Here is a 25,471-nt window from a genome sequence, read left to right on the forward strand (position 1 = left end):
ATACAGGCTTTTTGACAAGGCGGAGTACCGCGCGGGAGGCAGATTACGCGACAGAGCCGGCCAGAAGGGAAAGGAGAAATGTGAAGGTAGTCTGTCTATGTTTACTAGGGGTTTCCTAGGGTTTTTCCCAGGGACGTCTGTGTCTTTTTGGGGGTATGATTAGCTTCGCAGCTCACAACTTACAGCAGCAGTGGTAGCAGTCAAAATGGACAAAATGTTAAAACAAGAACTACAGATTCCCCTGCAAGAGCCAATCTTTTGGACTGACAGCACCACTGTATTAAGGTAAATTGCAAATAAAAGTGCACGCTACAAAACTTTTGTTGCCAACAGAATCGCAGTGATAAGAGAGCACTCACAACCCTCGCAACGAAGGTATGTCGCATCTGCAAAAATCCTGCGGATCAGGCATCAAGAGGATTGACAATAGAAAACATAATCATAAGTAAGACCTAGATACAAAGCCCAAACTTCGTGCTACAGCCAGAGCACGAATGGCCAAAGAGACCGGATAAAGTGGACTTGTCTATTAGCGATAATCCGGAAATCAAAAGGTGTGTAATAAATCTTACAAGCATAAAAGAAAAAATTGAACCAGTAAAAAGACTTGTGGAGTACTACTCAAAATAGTTCAATTTAAAAGAAAGAAGTAGCGTGGTTCCTTAGGTTCAAAGAAGTGCTACTGTGTCTGAAAGAAGAGACTGGCAAATGTCCATTTCCCAGCCCAGAAAGACAAAAACACTAATCACAGAACATATGAAGGAATACAAATCATCAATGAGGCTGAAGCCGCTGTCTCTAAATGACTTGTCTAAAGCAGAAAACAAACTTATTCGCCTCAGACAATTACAAGCTTACCCAGAGGAGGTTAAATCCTTGCACAAAAATCAGCATGTAAAGAATCCATCCATCCATACATCCATTCTCTTCCACTTATCCGAAGTCGGGTCACGGGGGCAGCAGTCTGAGCAGAGATGCCCAGACTTCCCTCTCCCCGACCACATCTTCTAGCTCTTCCGGGAGAATCCCGAGGCGTTCCCAGGCCAGCCGGGAGACATAGTCCCTCCAGCGTGTCCTGGGTCTTCCCCGGGGCCTCCTCCCGGTTGGACGTGCCTGGAACACCTCACCAGGAAGGCGTCCAGGAGGCATCCTGATCAGATGCCCGAGCCACCTCATCTGACTCCTCTCGATGCGGAGGAGCAGCGGCTCTACTCTGAGCCCCTCCCGGATGACTGAGCTTCTCACCCTATCTTTAAGGGAGAGCCCAAACACCCTGTGGAGGAAACTCATTTCAGCCGCTTGTATTCGCGATCTCATTCTTTCGGTCACTACCCATAGCTCATGACCATAGGTGAGGGTAGGAACATAGATCGACTGGTGAATTGAGAGCTTTGCCTTACAGCTCAGCTCCTTTTCACCACGACAGACCGATGCAGAGCCCGCATCATTGCGGACGCCGCACCGATCCGCCTGTCGATCTCACGCTCCATTCTTCCCTCACTCGTGAACAAGACCCCGAGATACTTGAACTCCTCCACCTGGGGCAGGATCTCGCTACCAACCCTGAGAGGGCACTCCACCCTTTTCTGGCTGAGGACCATGGTCTCGGATTTGGAGGTGCTGATTCTCATCCCAGCCGCTTCACACTCAGCTGCGAACCGATCCAGAGAGAGCTGAAGTTCACGGCCTAATGAAGCAAACAGGACAACATCATCTGCAAAAAGCAGTGACCCAATCCTGAGTCCACCAAACCGGACCCCCTCAACACCCTGGTTGCGCCTAGAAATTCTGTCCATAAATGTTATGAACAGAATCGGTGACAAAGGGCAGCCCTGGCGGAGTCCAACTCTCACTGGAAACGGGTTCGACTTACTGCCGGCAATGCGGACCAAGCTCTGACACCAGTTGTACAGGGACCAAACAGCCCTTAACAGGGGGTCCGGTACCCCATACTCCTGGTGCACCCCCCACAGGATTCCCCAAGGGACACGGTCGAACGCCTTTTCCAAGTCCACAAAACACATGTAGACTGGTTGGGCGAACTCCCATGCACCCTCCAGGACTCTGCTAAGGGTGCAGAGCTGGTCCACTGTTCCGCGACCAGGACGAAAACCACACTGTTCCTCCTGAATCCGAGGCTCGACTATCCGATGGACCCTCCTCTCCAGGACCCCCGAATAGACTTTCCCAGGGAGGCTGAGGAGTGTGATCCCTCTGTAGTTGGAACACACCCTCCTGTCCCCCTTCTTAAAGAGGGGGACCACCACCCCGGTATGCCAATCCAGAGGTACTGTCCCTGATGTCCATGCAATGTTGCAGAGACGTGTCAACCAAGACAGTCCTACAACATCCAGAGCCTTGAGGAACTCCGGGCGTATCTCATCCACCCCCGGGGCCCTGCCACCGAGGAGTTTTCTGACCACCTCGGTGACCTCAGTCCCAGAGATGGGGGAGCCCACCTCCGAGTCCCCAGGCTCTGCTTCCTCATTGGAAGGCATGTTAGTGGGATTGAGGAGGTCTTCGAAGTACTCCCCCCCACCGACCCACAACATCCCAAGTCGAGGTCAGCAGCGCACCATCCCCACCATATACAGTGTTGACACTGTACTGCTTCCCCCTCCTGAGACGTCGGACGGTGGACCAGAATCTCCTCGAAGCCGTCCGAAAGTCATTCTCCATGGCCTCCCCAAACTCCTCCCATGCCCGAGTTTTTGCCTCAGCAACCACCGAAGCCGCATTCCGCTTGGTCTGCCGGTACCTATTAGCTGCCTCCAGAGTCCCACAGGACAAAAGGGACCGGTAGGACTCCTTCTTCAGCTTGACAGCATTCCTCACCGCCGGTGTCCACCAATGGGTTTGAGGATTGCCGCCACGACAGGCACCGACCACCTTACGGCCACAGCTCCGGTCAGCCGCCTCAACAATAGAGGCACGGAATATGGCCCATTCGGACTCAATGTCCCCCACCTCCCTCGGGACATGGTCGAAGTTCTGCCGGAGGTGGGAGTTGAAGCTACTTCTGACAGGGGGCTCTGCCAGACGTTCCCAGCAGACCCTCACAACACGTTTGGGCCTACCAGGCCTGACCGGCATCCTCCCCCAACATCGAAGCCAACTCACCACCAGGTGGTGATCAGTTGACAGCTTGTAAAGAAAGGTAACAAAATCAACAAACTGGACCCAGTCCTGCAAGAAGGAATTTTGAGGTTTGGAGGAAGACTCAACAAATCTGCTGTGCCAGAAGAGGCAAAACACCCTGCAATCATTCATAAGAATTCACATATTACTACTCTCATTATCCGACACTTTCACCAAGAACATAGACATTGTGGACATAACTACATGGTAGCACAGTTACGTCAGAAATATCGGATACCTCAAGAAAATTCAGCTACCGGAAAAATCATTTCAAAGTGCACAATGTGCAGAAGATACAATGTGAAAGCAGGTGAGCAAAAATGGCAGATTTGCCAGAAGATTGTCTACTCCCAGACCAACCACCCTTTACTAGTGTAGGAGTCGATTATTTTGGCCCCTTCCTGGTACAAAGAGGACGAAGCCTAGTGAAGAGGTATGGAGAAATTTTTACTTGCCTAACAACTAGAGCAGTGCACTTAGAAATTGCATATACTTTAGACACTGATTCCTGTATCCAAGCCTTACGCCAATTTATCTGTAGAACATGACAAGTTCATGGAACAAACTTTATTGGAGCAGGAAGAGAACAACGAGAAGCAGCTAAAACTCTTGAACAAGAAAAGATTTGCAATGCCATGATGAAGAATGAAATCGAATGGAAATTTAATTCATCAATGGCCTCTCACCAAGGCGGAGTGTGAGAAAGACAAATCAGAAGCATAAGAAATGTCCTGAAAAAACCAACAAAGTCTAGATGATGAATGTCTCCACACAATGATGTGAGAAGCAGAATACATCCTAAACAAAAGACCCCTCACAAAGGTATCAGATGATCCGAATGACCTGGAGCCACTGACGCCAAATCACATATTACTACTCAAGACAAAACCCAGTCTTCCTCCAGGACTTTAATCAGAAAATGTTCAGTATGTCCGAAGGCATTGGAAACAAGTACAGTACCTCTCTTGATTTGTTTTGGAAAGGATAGACTAAAGAGTATTTGCCAATACTTCAAGAATGTCAAAAATGGCTCACACCAAAAAGAAACTTAGAAACTGGTGATGTAGTTCTCGTGGTAGATCAATCAGCACCCCTAAGTTCCTGGATAATGGGGCAAATCATCAAGACAATGCCAGATGCAAAAGGGCAGTCAGAAGAGTTTGTGTACAGACCAAGACCAGCACACTGGACAGACCTGTGAACAAACTGTGTCTGCTCCAGGAAGTAGCAAATGATTGAAATGATTAATTGTACTTTTTTGTATGCTTTTATATGATTTTAATTGCGTTTGTGTTTTTACAGTAGAATTTAAGTTTCATAGTTTGGTTTCAGTTCATTAAAGCATTGAAGGCTCTTACTAAGTAATGTTAAAGTAATTGATTTCTGCCCTAGCATAAACAATTAGGGGCTGTATGTGTAAGAGCCATTTCCTAGTTGCATAAGATTCATAAATGTTTTACTAAATGATAGTGCATAATCTATGGGAGGTTCCTATAACCCCCATAAGCAGAACTGAATTGGTATATTCTAGCTATTTCTAACTGTTCTGACTAAACATTTTTCTCAGTTAATGATCAGTCTTGCCGTGTGTAAGGTGTAGAGGGCACATGGTTCTAAACCGTCCCTTTCGAGCACTGCGTACCTTGTGTGCATGTTTTTGTGTGTCAAGTAACATGTAAGACAAAACACTTAATTGAAGTGTACAGAAGAAGAAGTAAAGAACTTTTAAGTACAGAAATAACTAAAGTTTTACAAGAAAAGCTAAGTTTAGAGAAGATACATTTTTTCTTTTTTTTTTTGCCTTTAATTCTACGTGTGCAACAACTTTTTCCTTTATTCTTGTGTGGATTACTTGCTTTGAATTTCACTAAATATTTTAAAATGAACTTTTGAACTGAGAGATTTATTTCAGCACGAGTTTTACCCGTGCTTGAACTCGCTTTACACTCCGGCGGCTACAATTACAAAAACTGAAAATATTTTTATAATTTATAATTTTATTTCTATTAGTCTTTCCAGCCACTGTAATAATTTTGTATTGTTTCAGTTTTTCATCTTGGTTTTGCTAATTATTGTATATTAGTTTATGAAAATGTTTTTAATTGTTTTTAAATGATGACTATAGTTATAGTCTTCATTTTGGTTTTAGTTTACAATAACAACCTTTCTGCTTACACACAAGAGTAGTCAGTAGCTCAGCAACTATGTATATGGCTCACTCTCACCCACTGAGTGAGGTCTGCTAATGAACGGTATCTGGTGATACAACCTCTATGTGACATCAATCTCAATCCAGAAACTTTACATGTGTAGCTCCAAGTTCGTGTTTACTTGATTATGTTGACCTCTTTTTTAAGTCACTTTGGACAACATGCTTTGCTAAATAAAAATGAAAATCCTGATAAGCTTAATCAAATGTTCTGGAATATTTTGGGACCTGACCGGCAGACTGTTTAACAGGAGAGTTTGGATGCAGGAGTATTCATTAAGTTGATGGTTGGCTTTGGTCACTCTTTTGCCCAAATCTGGACACTTATGTGAGTAAAAGAACTGGAGATTAATGGCACTGATATGCATAGGCAATAAAATTATGTCAAAACCCCTGGTCACCCACTGACACAAACAATTGGTTTCTATTATACATGGCATTTTTTCCAAATGTTTGCTCCCTGGTGACAGCAAGCCCCATTTTTGTAGTCTTGAACCAGAAGTTCTGCTTTTGACAAACCTACATACCTGATCTGATTCAAAAAGCTGATGCTGTATTCCCTGGCTATTGAATTCCTGATAAAAGAATTCAGAACAACAGTTAATTTGTGCAAAAATGGTCTGCCCCTTGAAATAACAGATGAACACATTAGCCAGATTATGGGAAAAACCTTAGAAGAGGCTATTACTATAACACTAAAAACTAGCACTACAATTAATGAACGAAAATATGAGACAATGAAGAAGATACTTTGGGACACCAAGCAGCCTTCTAGACTTCCTCTTTTGACCCTCCATCTACTTCAAAGGAATGAAATGAATCAATGGAATTCGGGTAGACTAATGTCAGAATAAGAGAACAACAACACAGAGCACAAGAAAATCTATGTTAGTATTATGCTTTGGGCATGTGGTAATTAAATGCCGAAACTTCAGGGAAACTAAAACACTCACTTTATTACTGGGTTGGTGAGGTGGGAGTTTATAGTCAAACCCTAAAAAATGCTGTAATAATTCTGATCATTATAGAAAATTGTTACTGCTTTGACTGACTCTGGAGATGCAAAGAAGTTTATTACTATACAATTATTAATGGCATTATGTATTCAACCAATTTATCAATTCATTTAAAATTAATCTTGATTGACAAGACTCCTATTGTTAGAGTTTTTGGAAACTTCAACTCCTCTCATCTCTATGAAGGAAGGAATCCTTCACATGGAACAAATTACTTATTTTGTTAATTGTCAAAGCCCCCATATCATCTTAGGGTATCCATGGTTATTGAAACACAACCCAGTAATAGACAAGAATAAGGGTCGAATACTAAACTGGGGTTTCTAATTATTATAAGCAATGTGTTAAAAGTCCAATCCCCCAGACAGCAGTTTGTGGGAAGGTGAATCTTTTGATAAGCAAACAACAGGAGTAGGACGATGTGTTTAGGAGGAATGATATCACTCGTTAGAAGAGGCTAAATATTAATTTAGAATTTTTACAGGTCATAAGAATTTAACTTATTTAAAATCTGCCAAAAGGCTGAATGCTAGTCAGGTTCAGTGGACTTCATTTTTTAGCCAGTTTGACTTTGTGATAGTATATCAACTGGAAGATAAAAAAAGAAAAACTGATGTCCTGTCAAATATAGGCAAATTTTATATTTGTGTTAATTTACCAGTAATTATTCTTCCCCTTGAGAAATTTCTAGGGAGTTACCTCTGTGCTCCATCTTGACCCATTATTTGACACAATCAAGGCTGCTACCACTTCAGGTCATGTAGGTTTTGTAGGGTAGAATTTACATCCCTCCTGATCTCAGATAGGAAGTGCTGCCTCATGGTTTTTTGGTCATCTTGGGATCTCTTGCACTGCTGAGCAGATTCTCAGATCCTTCTGGTGGAAAGACCAGTGGCAGAATGTTCAAAATTTAGTTCATGTGTATGTTGCATGTGTATGTTGCATACGCTTGTGCAAAAACACTTCAAGGTTACCCAGTCGAGTGTTTACAGTTGCTTCCTTTTGCCCTCTAGACATTTGAAGACCATTAGTATGGAGTTCATAATTGATAGGATCAGGGATATACTATGATTTTAGTGGTGGTGGATAAATTTGTAAAATTACATATTACTTTCCTTTCAGGAAACTTCCTAAGGGTAAAGAAATGACTGACATATTTATTAATGAGATTGTCTAGATTCATGGTTTTCCCACATCTATTGCTTCAGATGGGGTCATTCGTTTATGTTCAGGTTATGTCATTTTTTTTCTGCACAAAGATAGGATGTTAGCCTCTACTATCCTCAGGTTATCATTCACAAACCAATGGCCAGACAGAGCATGTTAATCAGAAATTAGAAAAATTCCTATGATATTCTGTCAACAATCTTCAGAAGTGCTAAAAAATCATTATCCTTAGCAGAGTTTACACATAATCAGCCAAATCACCCTGCAATATGCATGTCTCCATTTGAATGCCAGTACAGCTTCAAACCTAATTTGTTCAATGTTCCATCTTCATGTGTTCCTAGTCTTACTAAACTAATGGCGAGGCTGCGTAATGGCAGGCAAACAGTGTGTAACAATTTGAAAATGACTAGTGTCTAGCCCTTGGTGTTTCTCCATTTACTATTGTGGACCCTTCTTCTACCACTTAGGTCTATATATCTTCTATTCCATACTATTATTGGTTCAAGCAACCAGTCATATACTGCACACACTCACACGTTTATTTAATATAAAAAACATTTTCCTATAAATCAAGCAAGTTTAATTTTTCTTAAAAGTGGTTTCATAAAAGTCTTGGGCATTCTGGGTCTAATTAGAAATCTCTCATAATGTTTTCCCATTATACAGGTGACAATGAATAGGTATTAATCAGCATTCCCTGCCCACCAAACTCTTCAGTATTTTTTTCTTATTTTTTTACCTCTACCATTTGGATATATAGTAGTCAAATGATGTTTTCCTGTTTTGTATTTACTTCAAATTATTATATTTTCACTTTTAAGAATTCTTGATTTTTGTCTTTTTTGATTATATCAGTTTTTCCTTTTATAATAATGTACAGTGCATCCAGAAAGTATTCACAGCGCATCACTTTTTCCACATTTTGTTATGTTACAGCCTTATTCCAAAGTGGATTAAATTCATTTTTTTCCTCAGAATTCTACACACAACACCCCATAATGACAACGTGAAAAATGTTTACTTGAGATTTTTGCAAATTTATTAAAAATAAAAAAATTGAGAAAGCACATGTACAGTACATAAGTATTCACAGCCTTTGCCATGAAACTCAAAATTGAGCTCAGGTGCATCCTGTTTTCCCCTGATCATCCTTGAGATGTTTCTGCAGCTTAATTGGAGTCCAGGGAGGTGACCAAGAACCCAATGGTCACTCTGTCAGAGGTCCTCTGTGGAGACAGGAGAACCTTCCAGAAGGACAACCATCTCTACAGCAATCCACCAATCAGGCCTGTATGGTAGAGTGTCCAGACGGAAGCCACTCCTTAGTAAAAGGCACATGGCAGCCCGCCTGGAGTTTGCTAAAAGGCACCTGAAGGACTCTCAGACCATGAGAAGGAAAATTCTCTGGTCTGGTGAGACAAAGATTGAACTCTTTGGTGTGAATGCCAGGCGTCACGTTTGGAGGAAACCTGGCACCATCCCTACAGTGAAGCATGGTGGTGGCAGCATCATGCTGTGGGGATGTTTTTCAGCGGCAGGAACTGGGAGACTAGTCAGGATAAAGGGAAAGATGACTGCAGCAAAGTACAGAGACATCCTGGATGAAAACCTGCTCCAGAGCGCTCTTGACCTCAGACTGGGGAGACGGTTCATCTTTCAGCAAGACAACGACCCTAAGCACACAGCCAAGATATCAAAGGAGTGGCTTCAGGACAACTCTGTGAATGTCCTTGAGTGGCCCAGCCAGAGCCCAGACTTGAATCCGATTGAACATCTCTGGAGAGATCTTAAAATGGCTGTGCACCGATGCTTTCCATCCAACCTGATGGAGCTTGAGAGGTGCTGTAAAGAGGAGTGGGCGAAACTGGCCAAGGATAGGTGTGCCAAGCTTGTGGCATCATATTCAAAAACACTTGAGGCTGTAATTGCTGCCAAAGGTGCATCGACAAAGTATTGAGCAAAGGCTGTGAATACTTATGTACATGTGATTTCTCAGTTTTTTTATTTTTAATAAATTTGCAAAAACCTCAAGTAAACTTTTTTCACGTTGTCATTATGGGGTGTTGTGTGTAGAATTCCTGAGGAAAAAAATGAATTTAATCCATTTTGGAATAAGGCTGTAACATAACAAAATGTGGAAAAAAGTGATGCGCTGTGAATACTTTCTGGATGCACTGTATGTATAGTGCCAATGACATCAGTTTTTCTTTTAATAATAGAGTACTTATAGTGCCTTAGGCATAGCTGGGAACCTGAGTGTAGGTCTCTTATTGGGATGAAGAAAACAATCAACAAAACAGACAAATAGCATAAGACATGAAAATGTGGTAAAGGGAGTTCTAGTCAATACCCAAAAAGGACCTTGGCTTAAACCCAGGTATTGTCTCTTCTAGTCAAAAAAATTAGCACCTTCTTTATCCAGAGAAAATAAATCTGAATAAATCTAAAGTTGGGCCAAAAAAAAAAAAAAAAAAAAAAGAGGGTTCCTAATATTTACATAGGTTGGTCAAAGAGGGGAAAAGTTGTTCGCTATTTTATTTTTGTTTTTATTTCTGTTAGCCTTACTTTATATTTTGTTAATAAATGTATTCCTTTTAAAATAAATGGAAAACATTTTAAATGAGTACTAATTCAGGTTGACTGCAGACAAAAATATATTTTATTACTTACGATTCAGTGAATATCTTGAAACAAGTGATCTAAACACCACGCTGCACTGAAACATTTAAATCAATACTCAAACATATTTGCAACAACTATGTGACATACAGTGCCACTGAAGTGCAACCCTCAGGTACCAAGAATAAGCTGTTTATGAAAAAAGTGAAAATTAGCAGCAAATTTGATGTGTGGGTAAGAAGGTTACTGTAGCACAAAGATAAATCAAAAAGACTGAAATTTTGATCACCTATTTATTTATTCAATTATTTCTTTTTCACTTTTAATAAGCATTTAACAGTGCTCAAAATGTGAAATGAAGGTTGAACATATGCACATATATTTTTGAAAAAAAATGAGCAAACAAAAATGTAAATATTCAAATGAACTATAGTAAGGAAAGCACGAACAAAGAAGTAAGAACATATTAATACAAAGAAAAAAAATATGGTGTTCAATAATGCACTATTTTATTTATTTAAATAAAATTCCACTTAAATTAACTAACATGTATTTACCTAAATGTGTGAATGTAACTAGAACTGAAACATAACTATTTGATAATTGTGATGTGTAAGTCAAATTATGCTAGCATGCATATATTTTTAGATGAAATAAGGACAGTTCTTTCAGACAGGGACCTAAAGTGATTAGGGCAGATGCACTATTCACAGACAGGGAAAGAATGAGCTATATTGGGGCCTTTGAGACCTAATTCATTTATGGTATTGGTAACAAATAGCTCACTGAATATGAAAATAGCTCAGTTGGTAGTAATCCATACTTGGCATTGATCACAAATAGCTTACCGAATTCACTAAAAGTGTTGTATTTAAGATGTGTCAGAATGCCTTGAAGTTACAAGCCAACAGCACAGATTTGACGTTAAGTCCATGCCAAAAACAATGCATCCTGCACTCTACTGAATGTACTACAGTCCTTAATGACCCCCACGCAAGAACTGAATGACTATTGCACTGTTCCAATGGCTTCTCTTCAGCTGTTTTTATATGTATGAAGATTATACTGTAATGTATATTAAGAGCGAAAGCTGCATTTCAAAGCAAGTTAAATATATCCTTTCTTTTATACCATATTTCTCTGGTTTTAATATTTCCGCCATGAGTACTGAAGGGGTATATAGACTGGCTCAAACTATGAGCTACATTTCCAGGGAGCATGCGCCCCCTGCTGGACACAGTTAAACTGTGCATTTCTGAATGAATTTGGCAGTAACAATAGCACAGAGGTTACTTTAATAAATAAATGAATAAATAAATAAGTGATGAATAAGTATTTGTACTAAAATGTTATTCAGTGGAACATACTTCACTACATCCTGAATGAAAATGTCAAAACCATCAAAGTGAGAAATCTGGCCATTTTTAAATGCAGAGTCTGAAGTTAAAAATTAAGGAAAACTGTCAACTGAAATTAATGTTTAAGTAGTTAAAATGATGAAGAGTGATACTTACTTTAAGTTGTTAATGGTTTCCTTGTGTTCTATTAATCCTACTTCATGGAACATGGACATCAGCAAATTAAGATGCTGGGGATTATTTTCACCCAAACCAGTAGCAATTATCTCTGATTGAACAACATGCTCATTTATGAGCACTTTCGTATCTGGAATTTTTGTAACCAATACCTTTTAAAGAAAAACAAGTGTTAATGTTGGTTTAAAAGATAAATTTAACTTTTCTGAATCATACAACGTACAAAAAAAACATTTATTAAGAGTGTAAATGAATAATGAAACAAGTTGGCAAAACTCATTTAAAAATAATTTGTCTAACAATAAAACATACCTTTTATAGTTTATAAAATATAACTAAGCAATATATTAAAACATATTTCTTTAAATGGTAACATGATGTAATGTTATTATTAATATATCTAAAATTTACAATCATAAAACTATTACTACAGTAAGTAATGAAAGTAACAATTAAAACAAGCTAATTTCATTTAGACCTGCATTTCTTTTTTAGAATGTTGAGAGTATATATTTTTAGAATGCCTAAGACTACATACAGGGAAGAAAAAAACAAAACAGTTGAAGTTTCATGGTCAGTACAAATAAAACTTCAAAATATATCTTTGTGGAAATAAGATGCAATGTTTTTAAAACACTGCTATGTAATTAAGTTAAAATAATGAAAAAAACTTATATTTTTGCTTAATTTCCCTTATGGGAATTTTTTCTACTTCATCACAACATAATGCACTGCTTAGAATTAATCTAGTGATTAATTAGTGTACTGCTTTTAAATATATAAAAAAAATCTAATCTGTGACAGGATCTTTACATGTGTTTTATGTAAATGCATTTAAATAACAAGTAAAGCATAATCTAATATGATACAGTAGTAGTCTACCTGCTATAGCCGTTGCTCAAGACAGAGCACTGTTTAAGGCTAGGATTTAAATACCAAAAATGTCAGTTGGTATACTTGAATAGTCATAAAATATAAAGAGCTTTGACTATACCACTAAAAAGACAAGTCTTATTGTGAAACTGAATACACTATTTTGTCTGCTCCTTCACCAGAATAATATTTCAATAACTGTAAAGTAATGTACAGAGGGGAAGGAAAAAAACTACAAAAAACATATATTCAAAACGTATTTGCTACACTGGAAGCAGTATGTGGTTAATTAATCTAAGCATGAAGTACACAGCAAACAGTGTTCAATGGCATATATGCATGCATCCTCCTGGAGGAGCAGGACTACTTGTGCAACCTGAATCAACTGCAGCTAACGCCTCATGCTACGTGTAGTGACAAGGACACTAGCAAAATGCAAAACTAGAGAAGAATCAGTCAGGGAGGATAAGGAGAGAACAATTATATGTGGCCACCACCTGCAAAACCATTTCCAATTTGAGGTTGTCTTGCTGTTGCCTCTCCAGTCCACCTGTCGTCTTTGTTATTTGCACCAAAGCAGGTGCAAATGGTCCTAACTGGAAAGACTGATGTCCCTGAAGCTTAATTGACTTGTTAGGCTGTAATGATTACAAGCTTATTTAATTTTTCTGAGCAGTCTATTATATATATAGGCCATTAAACACTGTATTATCTCTATATATAATCTTCATTTGGATCTTGATTTTTGTTTGTCCGCGAATGAATTAGAAGAAGAAGCACTAGATGGCAGTATAGAGACAGCTAAAACATAGGCATTGCATTAAGAATCTCCTCCAGGCTTATACTACTGAAGACTGTAGTACTCCAGTCACACCTCAAAACACAGACATTCAAACTAAACAAATTGTTGTGCTTTAAATTAACTAATCTTTATATATAATCATTTGGATCTTGATCGTTGTTTGTCCGCGAATTCCACGCATGCGTAGACCACCTTCCAGTTTAGTACGTTGTTGTTACTCACGGATGTCAACAATGTGCCGGAATAACGAAAGGGGTGGTGGACAGTGTTACGCTGGTTAGCTCCTGAGGCCTGGTTAGAGAATGAGATTGCCAAAGATAAAAGGTACGTGCCTACGTAACATATGAATGAAAGAAAGACAGTGGGTAAAATGAATGACAACGTAACAGCACGTTCCGGAAATTATTATTGTTACGTTGTAGCCGGCGAGTGCTGCGCGTCTCACAGTTGTACCGTGGCTTGCTCACATGTCAGTGAAGTGATCCCTATTTATGCTTTAAAGAGCCTGGATACCTATGTGTCCCCCTTTTATAACCATTGCTCCGTGTATATTGCCTTACTCTTTGGATTGCCACAAAGCAACCTGTGAGATTGGAGAAAGGTTGAGAAGAGATCGTGAGAGGAAACAACAGCGTCGTGAAAACGAGACGGACTGTGAACGGAGAGAAGCAGAAATACTCCTACACCACCACATAATTACTATTCGGACAGTGATTCCGAGTAGGCCGTAGGGTTTTGTTTTGTAATTTTGTTTCCCTTATAAAAAATCATAATGCTGTTTGACGAAGGGCCCAGTTCATGACTGGCAGCCGCGTTTAAACAGGGAGCCCTTCACAGACAACTTTAACACGCGCAACGTAGTTGGGTGCACATGGCTAGTAAAAAATAAAAGTCTGCAGTTGTATTAATCTTTTGCAAGGTTTTTATTGATCAAGGCTGATATTTAACAGAAAATGAATGTCTCTAAAAACAATACAAAATCATTTAGAATTTAAAGCATCAAGCAATCCTTTAAAATTTTCAAAATAATGAATTAAGTATTCCTTTTACAGAAGTGTAGTTTCTGCATAAATTATAATACAAAAGTATGCTTAAAAACTTTTGCTGTGATAAAATTATGCATATTTCCCAGTTTCATCATATTTTCATTAATTTTTAAACAATTTTTTTTTGTCGTCTAAACGGGAATGTTAAGAGAAATTGTGATGGCAATTTCACCAAAAGACATAAACAAAGATGAAAGTATGACCACTCTGATAGAAAAGGTTTATGCTGTGTTTTTAAAGGAGGAAAAGGATCTTATCTATGAGGCATGTTCAGACATTGAGCTAATAGGGCGTGTGCAGTTTACTTAGTTGCCTGGACCTTACGGGTGCATTTATCTATTCCCAAGAAAAATAGTTTTTGCCTCATAATAGTTCAGATTATTAAAAAGTCATTGTTGTCATATCCATTCACATCAGTGATGGACTTTTCCTACCCACAGCTTTCATGGAAGTAGGCACATTGTTCACAGCAGACTCTTTCTCAGTGACTTTTTGTCTTTTCATGCCAGATGAATCTTGCTTATTTAAACACATTTACAATGAAATGATAATATTGACAAACCATAATTTCATTAGAAATATATGGCCATCAGAGCTCAATTTTGCCAGATTATTTACATTACTTTAAAAGACTGGCTGTTAATGTTGACTACATTTAAATGGACCAGGATAGATTTTTTCTGGTCATTCTACAAAAATATTTTAGAATAGGTTGTGAGATATGACCGACAGTTTATCCTGGCCAATACCCCCAGACCGCCAGATGGAGCCCTCCTGCAACATGGAGGTGCCCCAAATTCCAGCAGGGCCTCATGGACCTTGGAGTTTTAATGCACAGCCCTGCTGGATACCATGGGGGCCGCCAAGGGACGCTGCAGGGAGGCCCAGGGACTTCTATTAGCCTTATAGTCTGGAAGTACTTCCCAGTCGAGGGGACAGAGGAAATGATGTACTTCCGGGCTGAAGAATAGGAGTTTTACCCGACCCATAAGTGTTATAAAGTCACATGGACTGAGGGACAGAAACACTTCCGGGTCAAGAAGTATAAAAGGACTGTGGGAGATCCCACCAGTGAGCCAAGTTGGGAGGAAGGGTGACTGAGCTGCTGGGAGGTGTGGAGGAATTATTGATTGTGATTTATTGAGGATTGTATTGTCTATAAGTATAGTGGTGGTGGAGGTGCTTGTGCACATTATTGTCCAAATAAAATAATTTCTTGGACTTTTATCTGGTGTCTGGCGTCTGGTCGGAGGGTTCAAGGGGACGACAGCGCCCCTATCTGTCACAAGGTACATAAGTTAAAAAAAAAAATAAAAAACTGGGTGCCCTATGGATTTTTTTGCACATTGGCAACGAGTGGTAGTGGTGGAAGGGTTGAGCTGTTGAATATGCCATGTGCAGTTTTCATGTTTTCGACGAGCATTGGACGGGTAGATGGGAGAATTCTAATGTTTTAGCGAGAGTCAAATGCTTTATAGGAAATTCTTCAATTTTGAATGTTTTTTTTACAAACTATCTGTAAATTTACAGATGGTTAACAACCCTGCCTGGACTCTGCAACAGAAGTCTGAGAAAATCTTTTGACACTAGTTTCTTTAGTGCAGGAGTATTTTCAGTAGAGCAGTAAATATACAGTATATGTAGTATGTGCAAGCAGTGGTTGTGGTTTTTCAATAAACAGTCGTTAACCAGGTGGCAGTTTGTTTAGTGTATGTGTTTAATTACTGGGGAAAAAAAATAGAAGAAAACAACAAATTGGTGATAAGGTATGATTTGAACCCTCAACAAAGAAGCCCCTGTTTAACACTAGAATCCCTGAAGCTATCAGAAAAACTTGTTATCCCGGGCCACCGTAAATTCCTTTGCACCTCTCCATTAGCGTCTTTTGTTTTGCAAATGTGTTGATCAGCACAAGCAGCCTGCTATCCCATCCCCCCCACTGCCACTGCTCAAGTCGGTCAAAACGTTCTCCTAGTTGAAGTCTGTTTATCTAGATGTGAGGTGCCTGGTGTTGTATAGGGTAAATAATATATCTTTATTTGGAAAACATGAATTCTATGTGTGTTCCGTGTCTACAAGGATCTATGTAAATGTAGGATGACAGGAAATGCAAGGCAAGAAATGTTGAACATATAGTTAAAACAGAAACTTTTTTCATGTTATGGTACTAATGACAAATTTTTGACAAGTGTGAATTTTTCAAGGATGAGATATCTTACTGCATGTCCTGAGTATGATTTTAAACTGCATCCAGCCCTGTAAGCTGTCCTCCAACTTGCAGGGAAATCGTGGGGGTTGGTGGCAGGATTGGCACTACAGTCACCGTTTAAAAAAAAAAAAAAATTCACGCAGCTCTGAGAAGACTCTTTTCTGCTGAGAGTAGCTCTGCTGCTGCCACCGATAGGAAGGCAGCTCACATTATGAAAGGGATAGGGAAAAGCCCTTGGGAGCCTCATCCCCGGAAAAGTCAAAAACGTCAGACAGCCAATGGGGTCAGGCCTATTAAGGATTGGAACTGATGTGATGCTGAGATGTCACTCACTGCATGGCATCACTCGGGTACTAATTTGAGATGGCCCATCTGAGGAGGTATGTGGACCATCTCATCTCTCAGGCATGATGATCACCTTCCTCTGCTGCTGGAGGAGCTTTGTAAACTCTGCATTTCAGTGTTGGCATTCTCTGAGGTGTGCAGATGTAGGTCTGGCCAGATCTCTGTAGGTGGGTAAACCTTTTATTGGTCTGGTTGTTCCGATGGTTGTCATACTCCAGGAGTAGCTGTTGCTGCAGATTAGCTCCTTCTGATGGTGTCCGATGTCACTCCTTTCAATGAGCACATTATGAGACTCAGATTAAGGCACTCTCTGCCTTGTCTGTTGTCTCAGTGTATGCTCTGACTGCAGTGTGTAATCTCTAGTTGAGGGAGACATTTTATTCACAAATTTTGCTCTGTGGTTGATGGGTGCCTGCGAGGTGACACTGCTCTTGTCATGGGTGACTTCAATATGACCAGTGGCACTGACAGGTCTGGTTATGAGGATTGTGTCAGTCACCATTGATCTGGTGACAGTGACTCCATGTTCCTTGACTTTGCAGAAGGCCAAGGGGTGCGGATTGCTGGATCCTGGTTCCAGTGCCAGGAGCCGCATTGTTGGACTTGGTACCCCAGAACTGGTGGTTTGGTGACAGAGATCGATCACATCCTCATGGGTAGAAGCTAGAGGCTCTTAGAAAACTGCAGGGTCTACAGAAGTGCTGAATTTCTGAATTCTGACAACAGACTTCTTGTTGTTACTCTGAAGATCAAGCTTAGGTCCAGTAGGCTACCACCTACTAGGAAAATGAGGCTGGACCTGGCCAGACTCCACGATCTGACTGTTTCTAACAAGTTTGCAAGCAGTTTGCGTGAGGAACTTACAGACTTGGGTGCGACTGTCTATCCTAATGTGATGTGTGAGACCTTTAGTGACAAGACCCTGAAGGTTTCTGAGGGTTGTGTTGGTATTACCAATGTTCCCAGAAGGAGATGTTTCATATTGCAAGGCACCCTGGTTACCATCAACAGGAATCGCAGCACACGGCTTGATGGCAGCTCCGGTCTGTACTTAGAACTGAGAAGGACGGAATCTGTGAGCAAGTAAAACACCATCTATGGTGTAGTATCACACATCCTGCTTACAGAGGAATCAAAGCATTACGCACATCTGAAATCTTCCTCGGAGAGTCGCAGTCAGGGCAGCTGATGAAACTGTGCTTACGGATGACACAGCAGTTATGACCCACTGGGTTAGCTACTTTGAGCAGCTGTTTTAAAGCTGATCCTCCAGCTAGGACGTTGGATATCTCTGGGTCCATAGTTTTTGAGGCTGATCCTCTAATTATCTGTGAACCACCCAATCTCACTGAAATTGCACAGGTGGTGAACCAGCTGAGGGTAGGGAAGGCTGCAGGGATGTGTGGTATCTGGGGTGAACTTCTCCAGGCTGGTGGAAAGGATGTTCTCCTGGCTTTGCAAGCAATCTTTGCTTCCATTTGAGAAACAGGCAATGAAAATAGCTACTTCTGAGAGAAACGTTTCTGTGCCAAGAACTATTTTTGCAAGGAATGAATTACCTGAACAAGTCATCACTAATAATGGACAACAATTTGTGGATGAAGAATTTGAAATGTTTATTAAGAAAAATGGCATTAAACATTTTACCTCTGCCCAGTATCATCCTGCTACTAATGGTTTAGCAGAGAGATTCATACAAACCATTAAAAGGGCAATAAAAACAATGAATAATGAGAAAATTTCACAGCAGCACAAAATAGAAAACTTTTTATTTGTGTACAGAAATGCAGTACATGCCACCACAGGACAAACTCCAACTATGATGTTTCTCAGAAGACATTTAGGATCACATATGGATCTCATTAAAGCAGACATCAGGTGACATATTGAGAACAAGCAGTTTGCACACTTTAATGACAAACAGTTTCTAAGTGGGTTGGGAATTGCTGGCACGGGATTATCAGTATGAGAAATGGTAGCATGTAACAACAGTCAATAGGACTGGACCACTTAGGCATATATAAGACACTGGAGAATCTACCTGGAGGTGGCATGCAGAACAGAGCCATCTGAAAAATACCATTTTAGCCAGAGCTGATACTGCAGCCTCTGAACAGCAGGATAGATTACCGGAGATAACTGTACCTGGACACATCAAAACCCCAGTTGTACTGGATATCAAGAGACGTTACCCTGTTATGTACAGAAAAGGTCCTCAGAGGCTTAATTTGTAAAGTTTATACCATAATATATCTACAAATGTATTTCTGCATTTTTATTATCTGTATATAGTTAACTTAAGTGGGGAGGAAATGTAATGTACAAGACTTATGGCACTAGTTTCTTTAATGGAAGAGTACATTCAGTAGGGCAGTAAAAATACAGTATACAGTCTGTCCAAGCAGTGGTTGTTGTTGTTCAATACAGTCATTATTGTGGTGGACGTTTGTTTAGTGTATGTATTTAATTACTGGGGGGAAAAAAGAAAAACAACATCCTGGGATGTGACGATGTTTTCGGAACCTAGAAACTCCTCTTTATGCTCAGAACCAACTAAATATTTTATAAGCCTTCATCATAAGAGTTCTCATTCAGCTATAGGCTGTTCAGTTTGTTGGTGCCAAAGTTCAAATGACCAGTCATAGAGGAGAGCTCGTATGCAGAGGGGTTTATGAAATTGTCTGTGCTACTTGTTTATAGTACATCAATTAAGACTCACTCATTAAAACTCAGCAGCACATTTTTTAAAAGAAGAACGAGAGTGAAAAGCACTTGAAGGAGCAATTTAATTTCAGCAACACTGACTTTCTCTTTAATGGGAAGTTTACTTTTCTGCAGCATTTATCCTCACAAACCTTATGTACAGCTTTTTGCTATAGACTACAGTTAGCTTAGTCATTTGCTTAGATGCTTATGTCACAGATCAATCAGTTTATTTAGTTCCTGTAATGCTGCAGTTATCTTTTTTTGAATTTGGTAATATTATTACAGTTACTTTATAAAGTAAAACATGGTGGGCAAAGTGGGAACAGCCCATTCTGCTAGACTTTAGTAGCACACATCAGGTTTAACTAGGATGCAGACATAAAGCTGTAGAAAAACCCCACGTTCTTTCCAAACTAACTGGCTGAACTCTTCATATCAGGACCAGCCCATACTTCCTCTGATAAAAAAGATGTATTTCAGATTTGAACTGACATCTTTGCAGAGGCTAGAAGGTGTGAAATTGACACCCAGAAACAAAGAGCTATAATTCTATAAATGACAACTGTACTCTTTGAACAAATGTATCATACCACTGACATCACTGTGTCATGAGCACATGATTAAAAAAAAAAAAAAAAAAAACGAAATTTCAGCTAATGTCTTGTTCATGGTATAATCCCCTAACCACACAGAAAAGGGATTGACTGCACATGCAATATTTTTTATTCCATTTTTATTTATGCTCACCCCCAAAAACCCCCCACCCCTGGAAGTCAGGAACAAGCACAAATACAAATGGGAAATAAAATCTCACCTGCTGTTGATCCTTTCTGTGGTGGTGGAGTGGATTATACTGATAATAAGTCTCATGTGCTTGCATCTTAGCGACTGCCACCTGCGACTGAAAAGTATGACTAGTTCTGCGCTCAGGGCTGCCTATTTCTTACTCTTGCCAGCAAAGGCATTGTTCCAACATCCGTAACCCAGCAATGGAAGTAGCTGGTATGAATATGTAAAGTATGTACTTAGTTTATTCTAGACTAGATATGCAAGAAAAAAGCATCAAGAACAGGACAAATAAATGAATAAACAACAAAACAAACTTCTGTGGGGCAACCAAAACAGAAGACAACAGAAGATGTATGAATTGCAGCACATAAACACCAATCTTGTGTACAACTTGTAAGGTTTTGCTGTGACTAGTGGTAAACAGAAATTGTTTCAAGACTGACATGAAAAATTATTTTGAAAGTCAAGGTTTGGATGAGTACATAATTATTAGGATTAACTGTATTAGGGGTTAATCCAATCACAAGAGATTGCAAATTTGTTAGAAAACTATCTGCACTCATCTCTCTGGACACTCTGCTCTTGCACTCTCCAAAATGACTTCCTGCACACTCTAAAATCAATCACTGAAAATAAAAAGCTGATGAGCTGAAAACTGACAGTTTTTTCTTTTTGTGGATCTGCAAACTGACATTCATTCTGCCAAGCCAACCATGGAACCTAGTCTGAAAGGCTAAGAAGCAGTCATTACTTCAAAAAGGGAAATTCAGCATCTAAACACTTGTGCCAGAAACAGTAATGCTTTTCTCTATTAAGTTGACACTGCAAAGCGCTTAACTGCGAAGAGCACAGAACACCACGGATAAAGGATAACATAGCCAAAGAAAGAGTGTACTCCAGAGCAAGAAGAATCCTCCACCGGAACCCAGAGCAACAACAGCCGCAACAGCTCCACAACACTGGACATCATCTTTAATGACTTAGTATCGTAAAACTATTTATCTGTGACAAGATAAATTAGAACTCTAAATAGCCAGTAAACAGTCAGCCTTTTCTATGCTTGTCTGTCTATATTTCTTCTTATATCTTAATATATATGCAGTCATAACATTTCCATAGTCCATGAGTTAATCAATAAATTGTATTATCCTCTTTCTTAAAACGAGTGTGCTTCAGTTACCTTGATATAATTCTAATGGGCAGAGATTGCCTCATACAATAAATAAAGGTAAATTAAATAAAGTAGGAGCCCAAGCAAATTATTTAATTGCTGGCACTGTCGAAGGCTGAACTGAGCTAAATTTCTCCTCATTTCTACAAGTTTTGCTTTAAGAAATGTAAGTTTTTACATTTTATGCTATAATTTAATTATGCTGGAGAAACTAATTCTCCTCAAACATCTCTTTTTCAAGCACACACATTTCCTATATTGCATTATAGTAGTATCCGTTTTGTTTTTAAGGTTTAAGTCTTGCATTATGGACCCCATCACCAAGAAAATCCATTCACCTGGAAGATACTTCTACACTGATTCATGCAAGCACCAATGGAAATTATGACACTTTGATTTGCTGTCACAAATTAATTTTGAAAATTGTTTATATATTGTATTGCATAATGAAGACTTACATCATAAAACCATAGCTAACATTGTTTTGAAAATTTCTCATTCTGGGCAAGAACCATGAGCGCTACTATTAACACCAGGCTTGTGACTCATGTAGCTATTCTACAAGAATTAATAAAATAATGGTCTCATCACTATCGAAATACACTGATGTATAATTTTTCTTTCACCGTACTATAATTGTTAATCCAAGTTTGCTAACTTATGTAATGTGTCTTTGAAAAGCTGCAGTAGGTCCTGACCATTGGGAATTCCAGAACCTGCTTGATCAGAATGCACTTGGCAGTGACTACTGTGTACACATAACCTCACTGCAAGAAAGTCTCTAAATAATATGAATTTTATGCTCTTTCATGACCAGGAGCTTTGAGAGAATTGGTAATTTCACAAGTTCACAATTTCACAGAGATTCTACTATATAGTCTTCAGTATACAAACAGCTGTTCTAAGGCATCTAAGACATGTATGCTAATGTCAGAAGTTTACCAACAGGGGCAATATCTGTTTATTAAAAGAAGCAGGGCAGTCAAAGAATCTGTGAGGTGAATGATTCACTTCCTAATGACAAATGTTCTTATTCAGATGTGTAACTGGACAGGTGTTTAAGAGAAGATCTCTTCTGAGAACCTCAACCTGAAAAGCATAAAACACAGTATGTCTATTTTTTTCGTACATTTGGACAGCCACTAACAAACATCAATCCTTACACATACCAGAGTCAATGCATATTATAAGCGTGTTTTTATTATTTCAATGATACTCACTAATGCCCTGGGGCAGATAATAGAAGGTAACAAAAAATGTATGTGATAGCAGGTGCAATCAGGATAAATCTCATACACAAAGGAAGCTAATGAAGAGGACCTGCATCAGGAGTTTACTCAGATTTCTGAAAGGTGCCTCTGACAACGATGGTGGCCAAAGTTGCAGAGGACGATGGTAGAACAACATCTGTAATATTTTTTCAATTGTGTTTACCCTAAATTTTGCTTCATTTAGTCCTTCTTGGTCTTTTCTTATACCAAATTATCTTTTTTTTCTACTATCCTTGAACAGATAATTTTGAACATGAAAGGAGACATTTGGAGACATAAAAATATGCATAAACCTGTGCAATTTATTATTATTACTACTACTACTATTATTATGGATATATTGCACATATGTAATGTACAGGTATGCATATACATTTTATTACTACAGTACAATCCCTCTTAACCGGCCATCTCGGGACTGGACCTATGGCCAGTTGCAGTTTTGGCCGGTTAATCCGATGCATACCTATTTTCATGTAGAAAAATATTTCTAAGGTATGTACTGTATCTCTTCGATGTTTCTGAAGAAACCATATCCACAAGGCTTCATCCACAATTTTGCACACGGATTTTTTTCTCGTACATCGACTGGACAGTGTAGTGTAGCGGGTCCACAGCTCAAGTCAAAAAGGCCACTTTTTAAATAAATAATCGCCGCACTCGCGTCCCCATGACAAATAGAAGCGTGAGGTGGCCAGGGGGAGAACAGGAAAGAACGGGAGGTTAATGAAGAAGGAAGCAGGTAGAGGAAAGCCGGTGCAGGAGAGCGAGCAGGTGAGAGAGAGCAGATTCGATGGAGCAAAGGCAGGCAGCTGGGAGGTGAACCCCTGCAGAGGAGTGTTTGGGTGACACTAGGTGGGGCTGAAGAAAATGGTCGGGCCAGCTGAGTGATCACGAAGCTGGAGTGACCGGTATTGAAGATGACTGGCCGTGGAAAGGCAGTGGCAGTTGTGGAGGCTTTGGGCTGGTTTAGCCCCAGCGTGAGCAGCCTGGCCGCTGGTTAAAGAACCCAAGTCTCGGTCCGGATGGAGCCCGACTTAGCCAGGGATCGGAGGGCTACCGGACCAGTGTGGAAGGCAGCTGCACCTGCAGGTAGGGCGACTCCCCTGTTGCGATGCCCGATGGGAGAAGCAGGGGAGCCGCCATGTAGAAAGAAGAAGGCACCATGGAAAATTCATAAAGGAATATGTAAACGGAAATCACTCTGAGTGTAGGAGCCCTCTCACCTTCCAGGAAAGAATATAAAGCAGAACTCAGGATTAAAAAAAAAATTTATTTTATTTTAACAGGCTGGTTAATCCATCGGCCGGTTAATGCGAGGCCAGTTAAGAGGGATTGTACTGCATATAATATTTTTGCAAATTTCTTATGTGGTGTTAAACATCTATTATACTGTAGATAGGTCTTATTTTGCCTTGGTTTTCTTCGTTCAATATGCTATTTTTTTATTTTTAGGCTACATTGTTTGGACTGTATTATGCCTTTTTGTATATAGGCCTATTTGTATCGTATTGAAGGCTACATTTGTATATTGTATAGTATAATCTTAGTTCTTCGACTCTAATAAAAAAAAATCAAGAATTTTACCAAGTGTGTTGTAGTTCAATTAAATTCCTGCCAACATGAATGGTGGATAATTAATGAACTGCCAATAACAATCACAAATATAAAATCAAATAAATAGGAATATAGGTGCTGAAGGGAAATTTCTGTCAGCAAATGCTCTCCTACCTTCCAAAGACCAACTGTCCACCGCTCGCTGCTGACACTAGTAGGCCACCAGAAGGCTGCTGAAAAGCTGATGTTCCAAATTCCAGTGGACCACAGGCAGTGCCTGCTGGCTGACTGCTGTTTTGGGCAATAGCGCTACACTAACGGCCCACTGGACCTTTGCAATCAGGGCATACATTCCACCAAACAAGAGGGAATCCCTGCAAAGATTGGACAGACATAATATAGTACTGAAACAGATGTGGTTCCAATTGACATCCCAATGTTGTTAAGTAAAACATCCTTAAAAAAGACAGGAACACCTTTGGACAAGGAAAACAAAGCAATAATGTGTAATCAGCCATCCATCCATTTTCTAACCCGCTGAATCCGAATACAGGGTCACTGGGGTCTGCTGGAGCCAATCCCAGCCAACACAGGGCACAAGGCAGGAAACAATCCCGGGCAGGGTGCCAACCCACCGCAGATAATGTGTAATCAGTCAATGACTATTGAACTAGCCATCTCTAGTTAATACTGTGTGAACATCTGACGTAAAGAAAAAAAGAGAACACTGTGAAAGTGAGATTCTAAGTCTCAAAAAACATGAATACAGAAGCGAAGGAAAAGGGCTTGCTGAATCTTCACCTACAATTTAGATATGCTTCAGTGGGCAGATTAAAGAAACTGCTTGATAGGTCTGGAAACAAGCATGGAGAGTGTGCTTCCTTAATTAAGCAAATCGTTAAGAATTGTGCGACATCACTGAAATACATCAAAAACAAATCCAGACTAGCTGTTGGTTTTCTGTTAGCTTGTGAATATAATGAAACTGTGGCTATTGACTTGCATGAACCAAGAG

At 39.8% G+C, this 25,471-nt stretch overlaps 1 protein-coding gene across 1 annotated transcript in view; it reads right to left on the minus strand.

Annotated features, from left to right (window-relative positions):
* Positions 1-25,471, minus strand: part of tdrd12 (tudor domain containing 12) — a 725,767-nt gene that overhangs the window by 78,843 nt on the left and 621,453 nt on the right. The window contains exon 24 of the mRNA XM_051932225.1: positions 11,667-11,839. Within this exon, the coding sequence (XP_051788185.1) occupies positions 11,667-11,839 (173 nt within the window). The remainder of the gene's footprint in view (positions 1-11,666; positions 11,840-25,471) is intronic.

This window comes from Erpetoichthys calabaricus, chromosome 9 (genome assembly GCF_900747795.2).
Source record: "Erpetoichthys calabaricus chromosome 9, fErpCal1.3, whole genome shotgun sequence".
Taxonomy (NCBI): domain Eukaryota; kingdom Metazoa; phylum Chordata; class Cladistia; order Polypteriformes; family Polypteridae; genus Erpetoichthys; species Erpetoichthys calabaricus.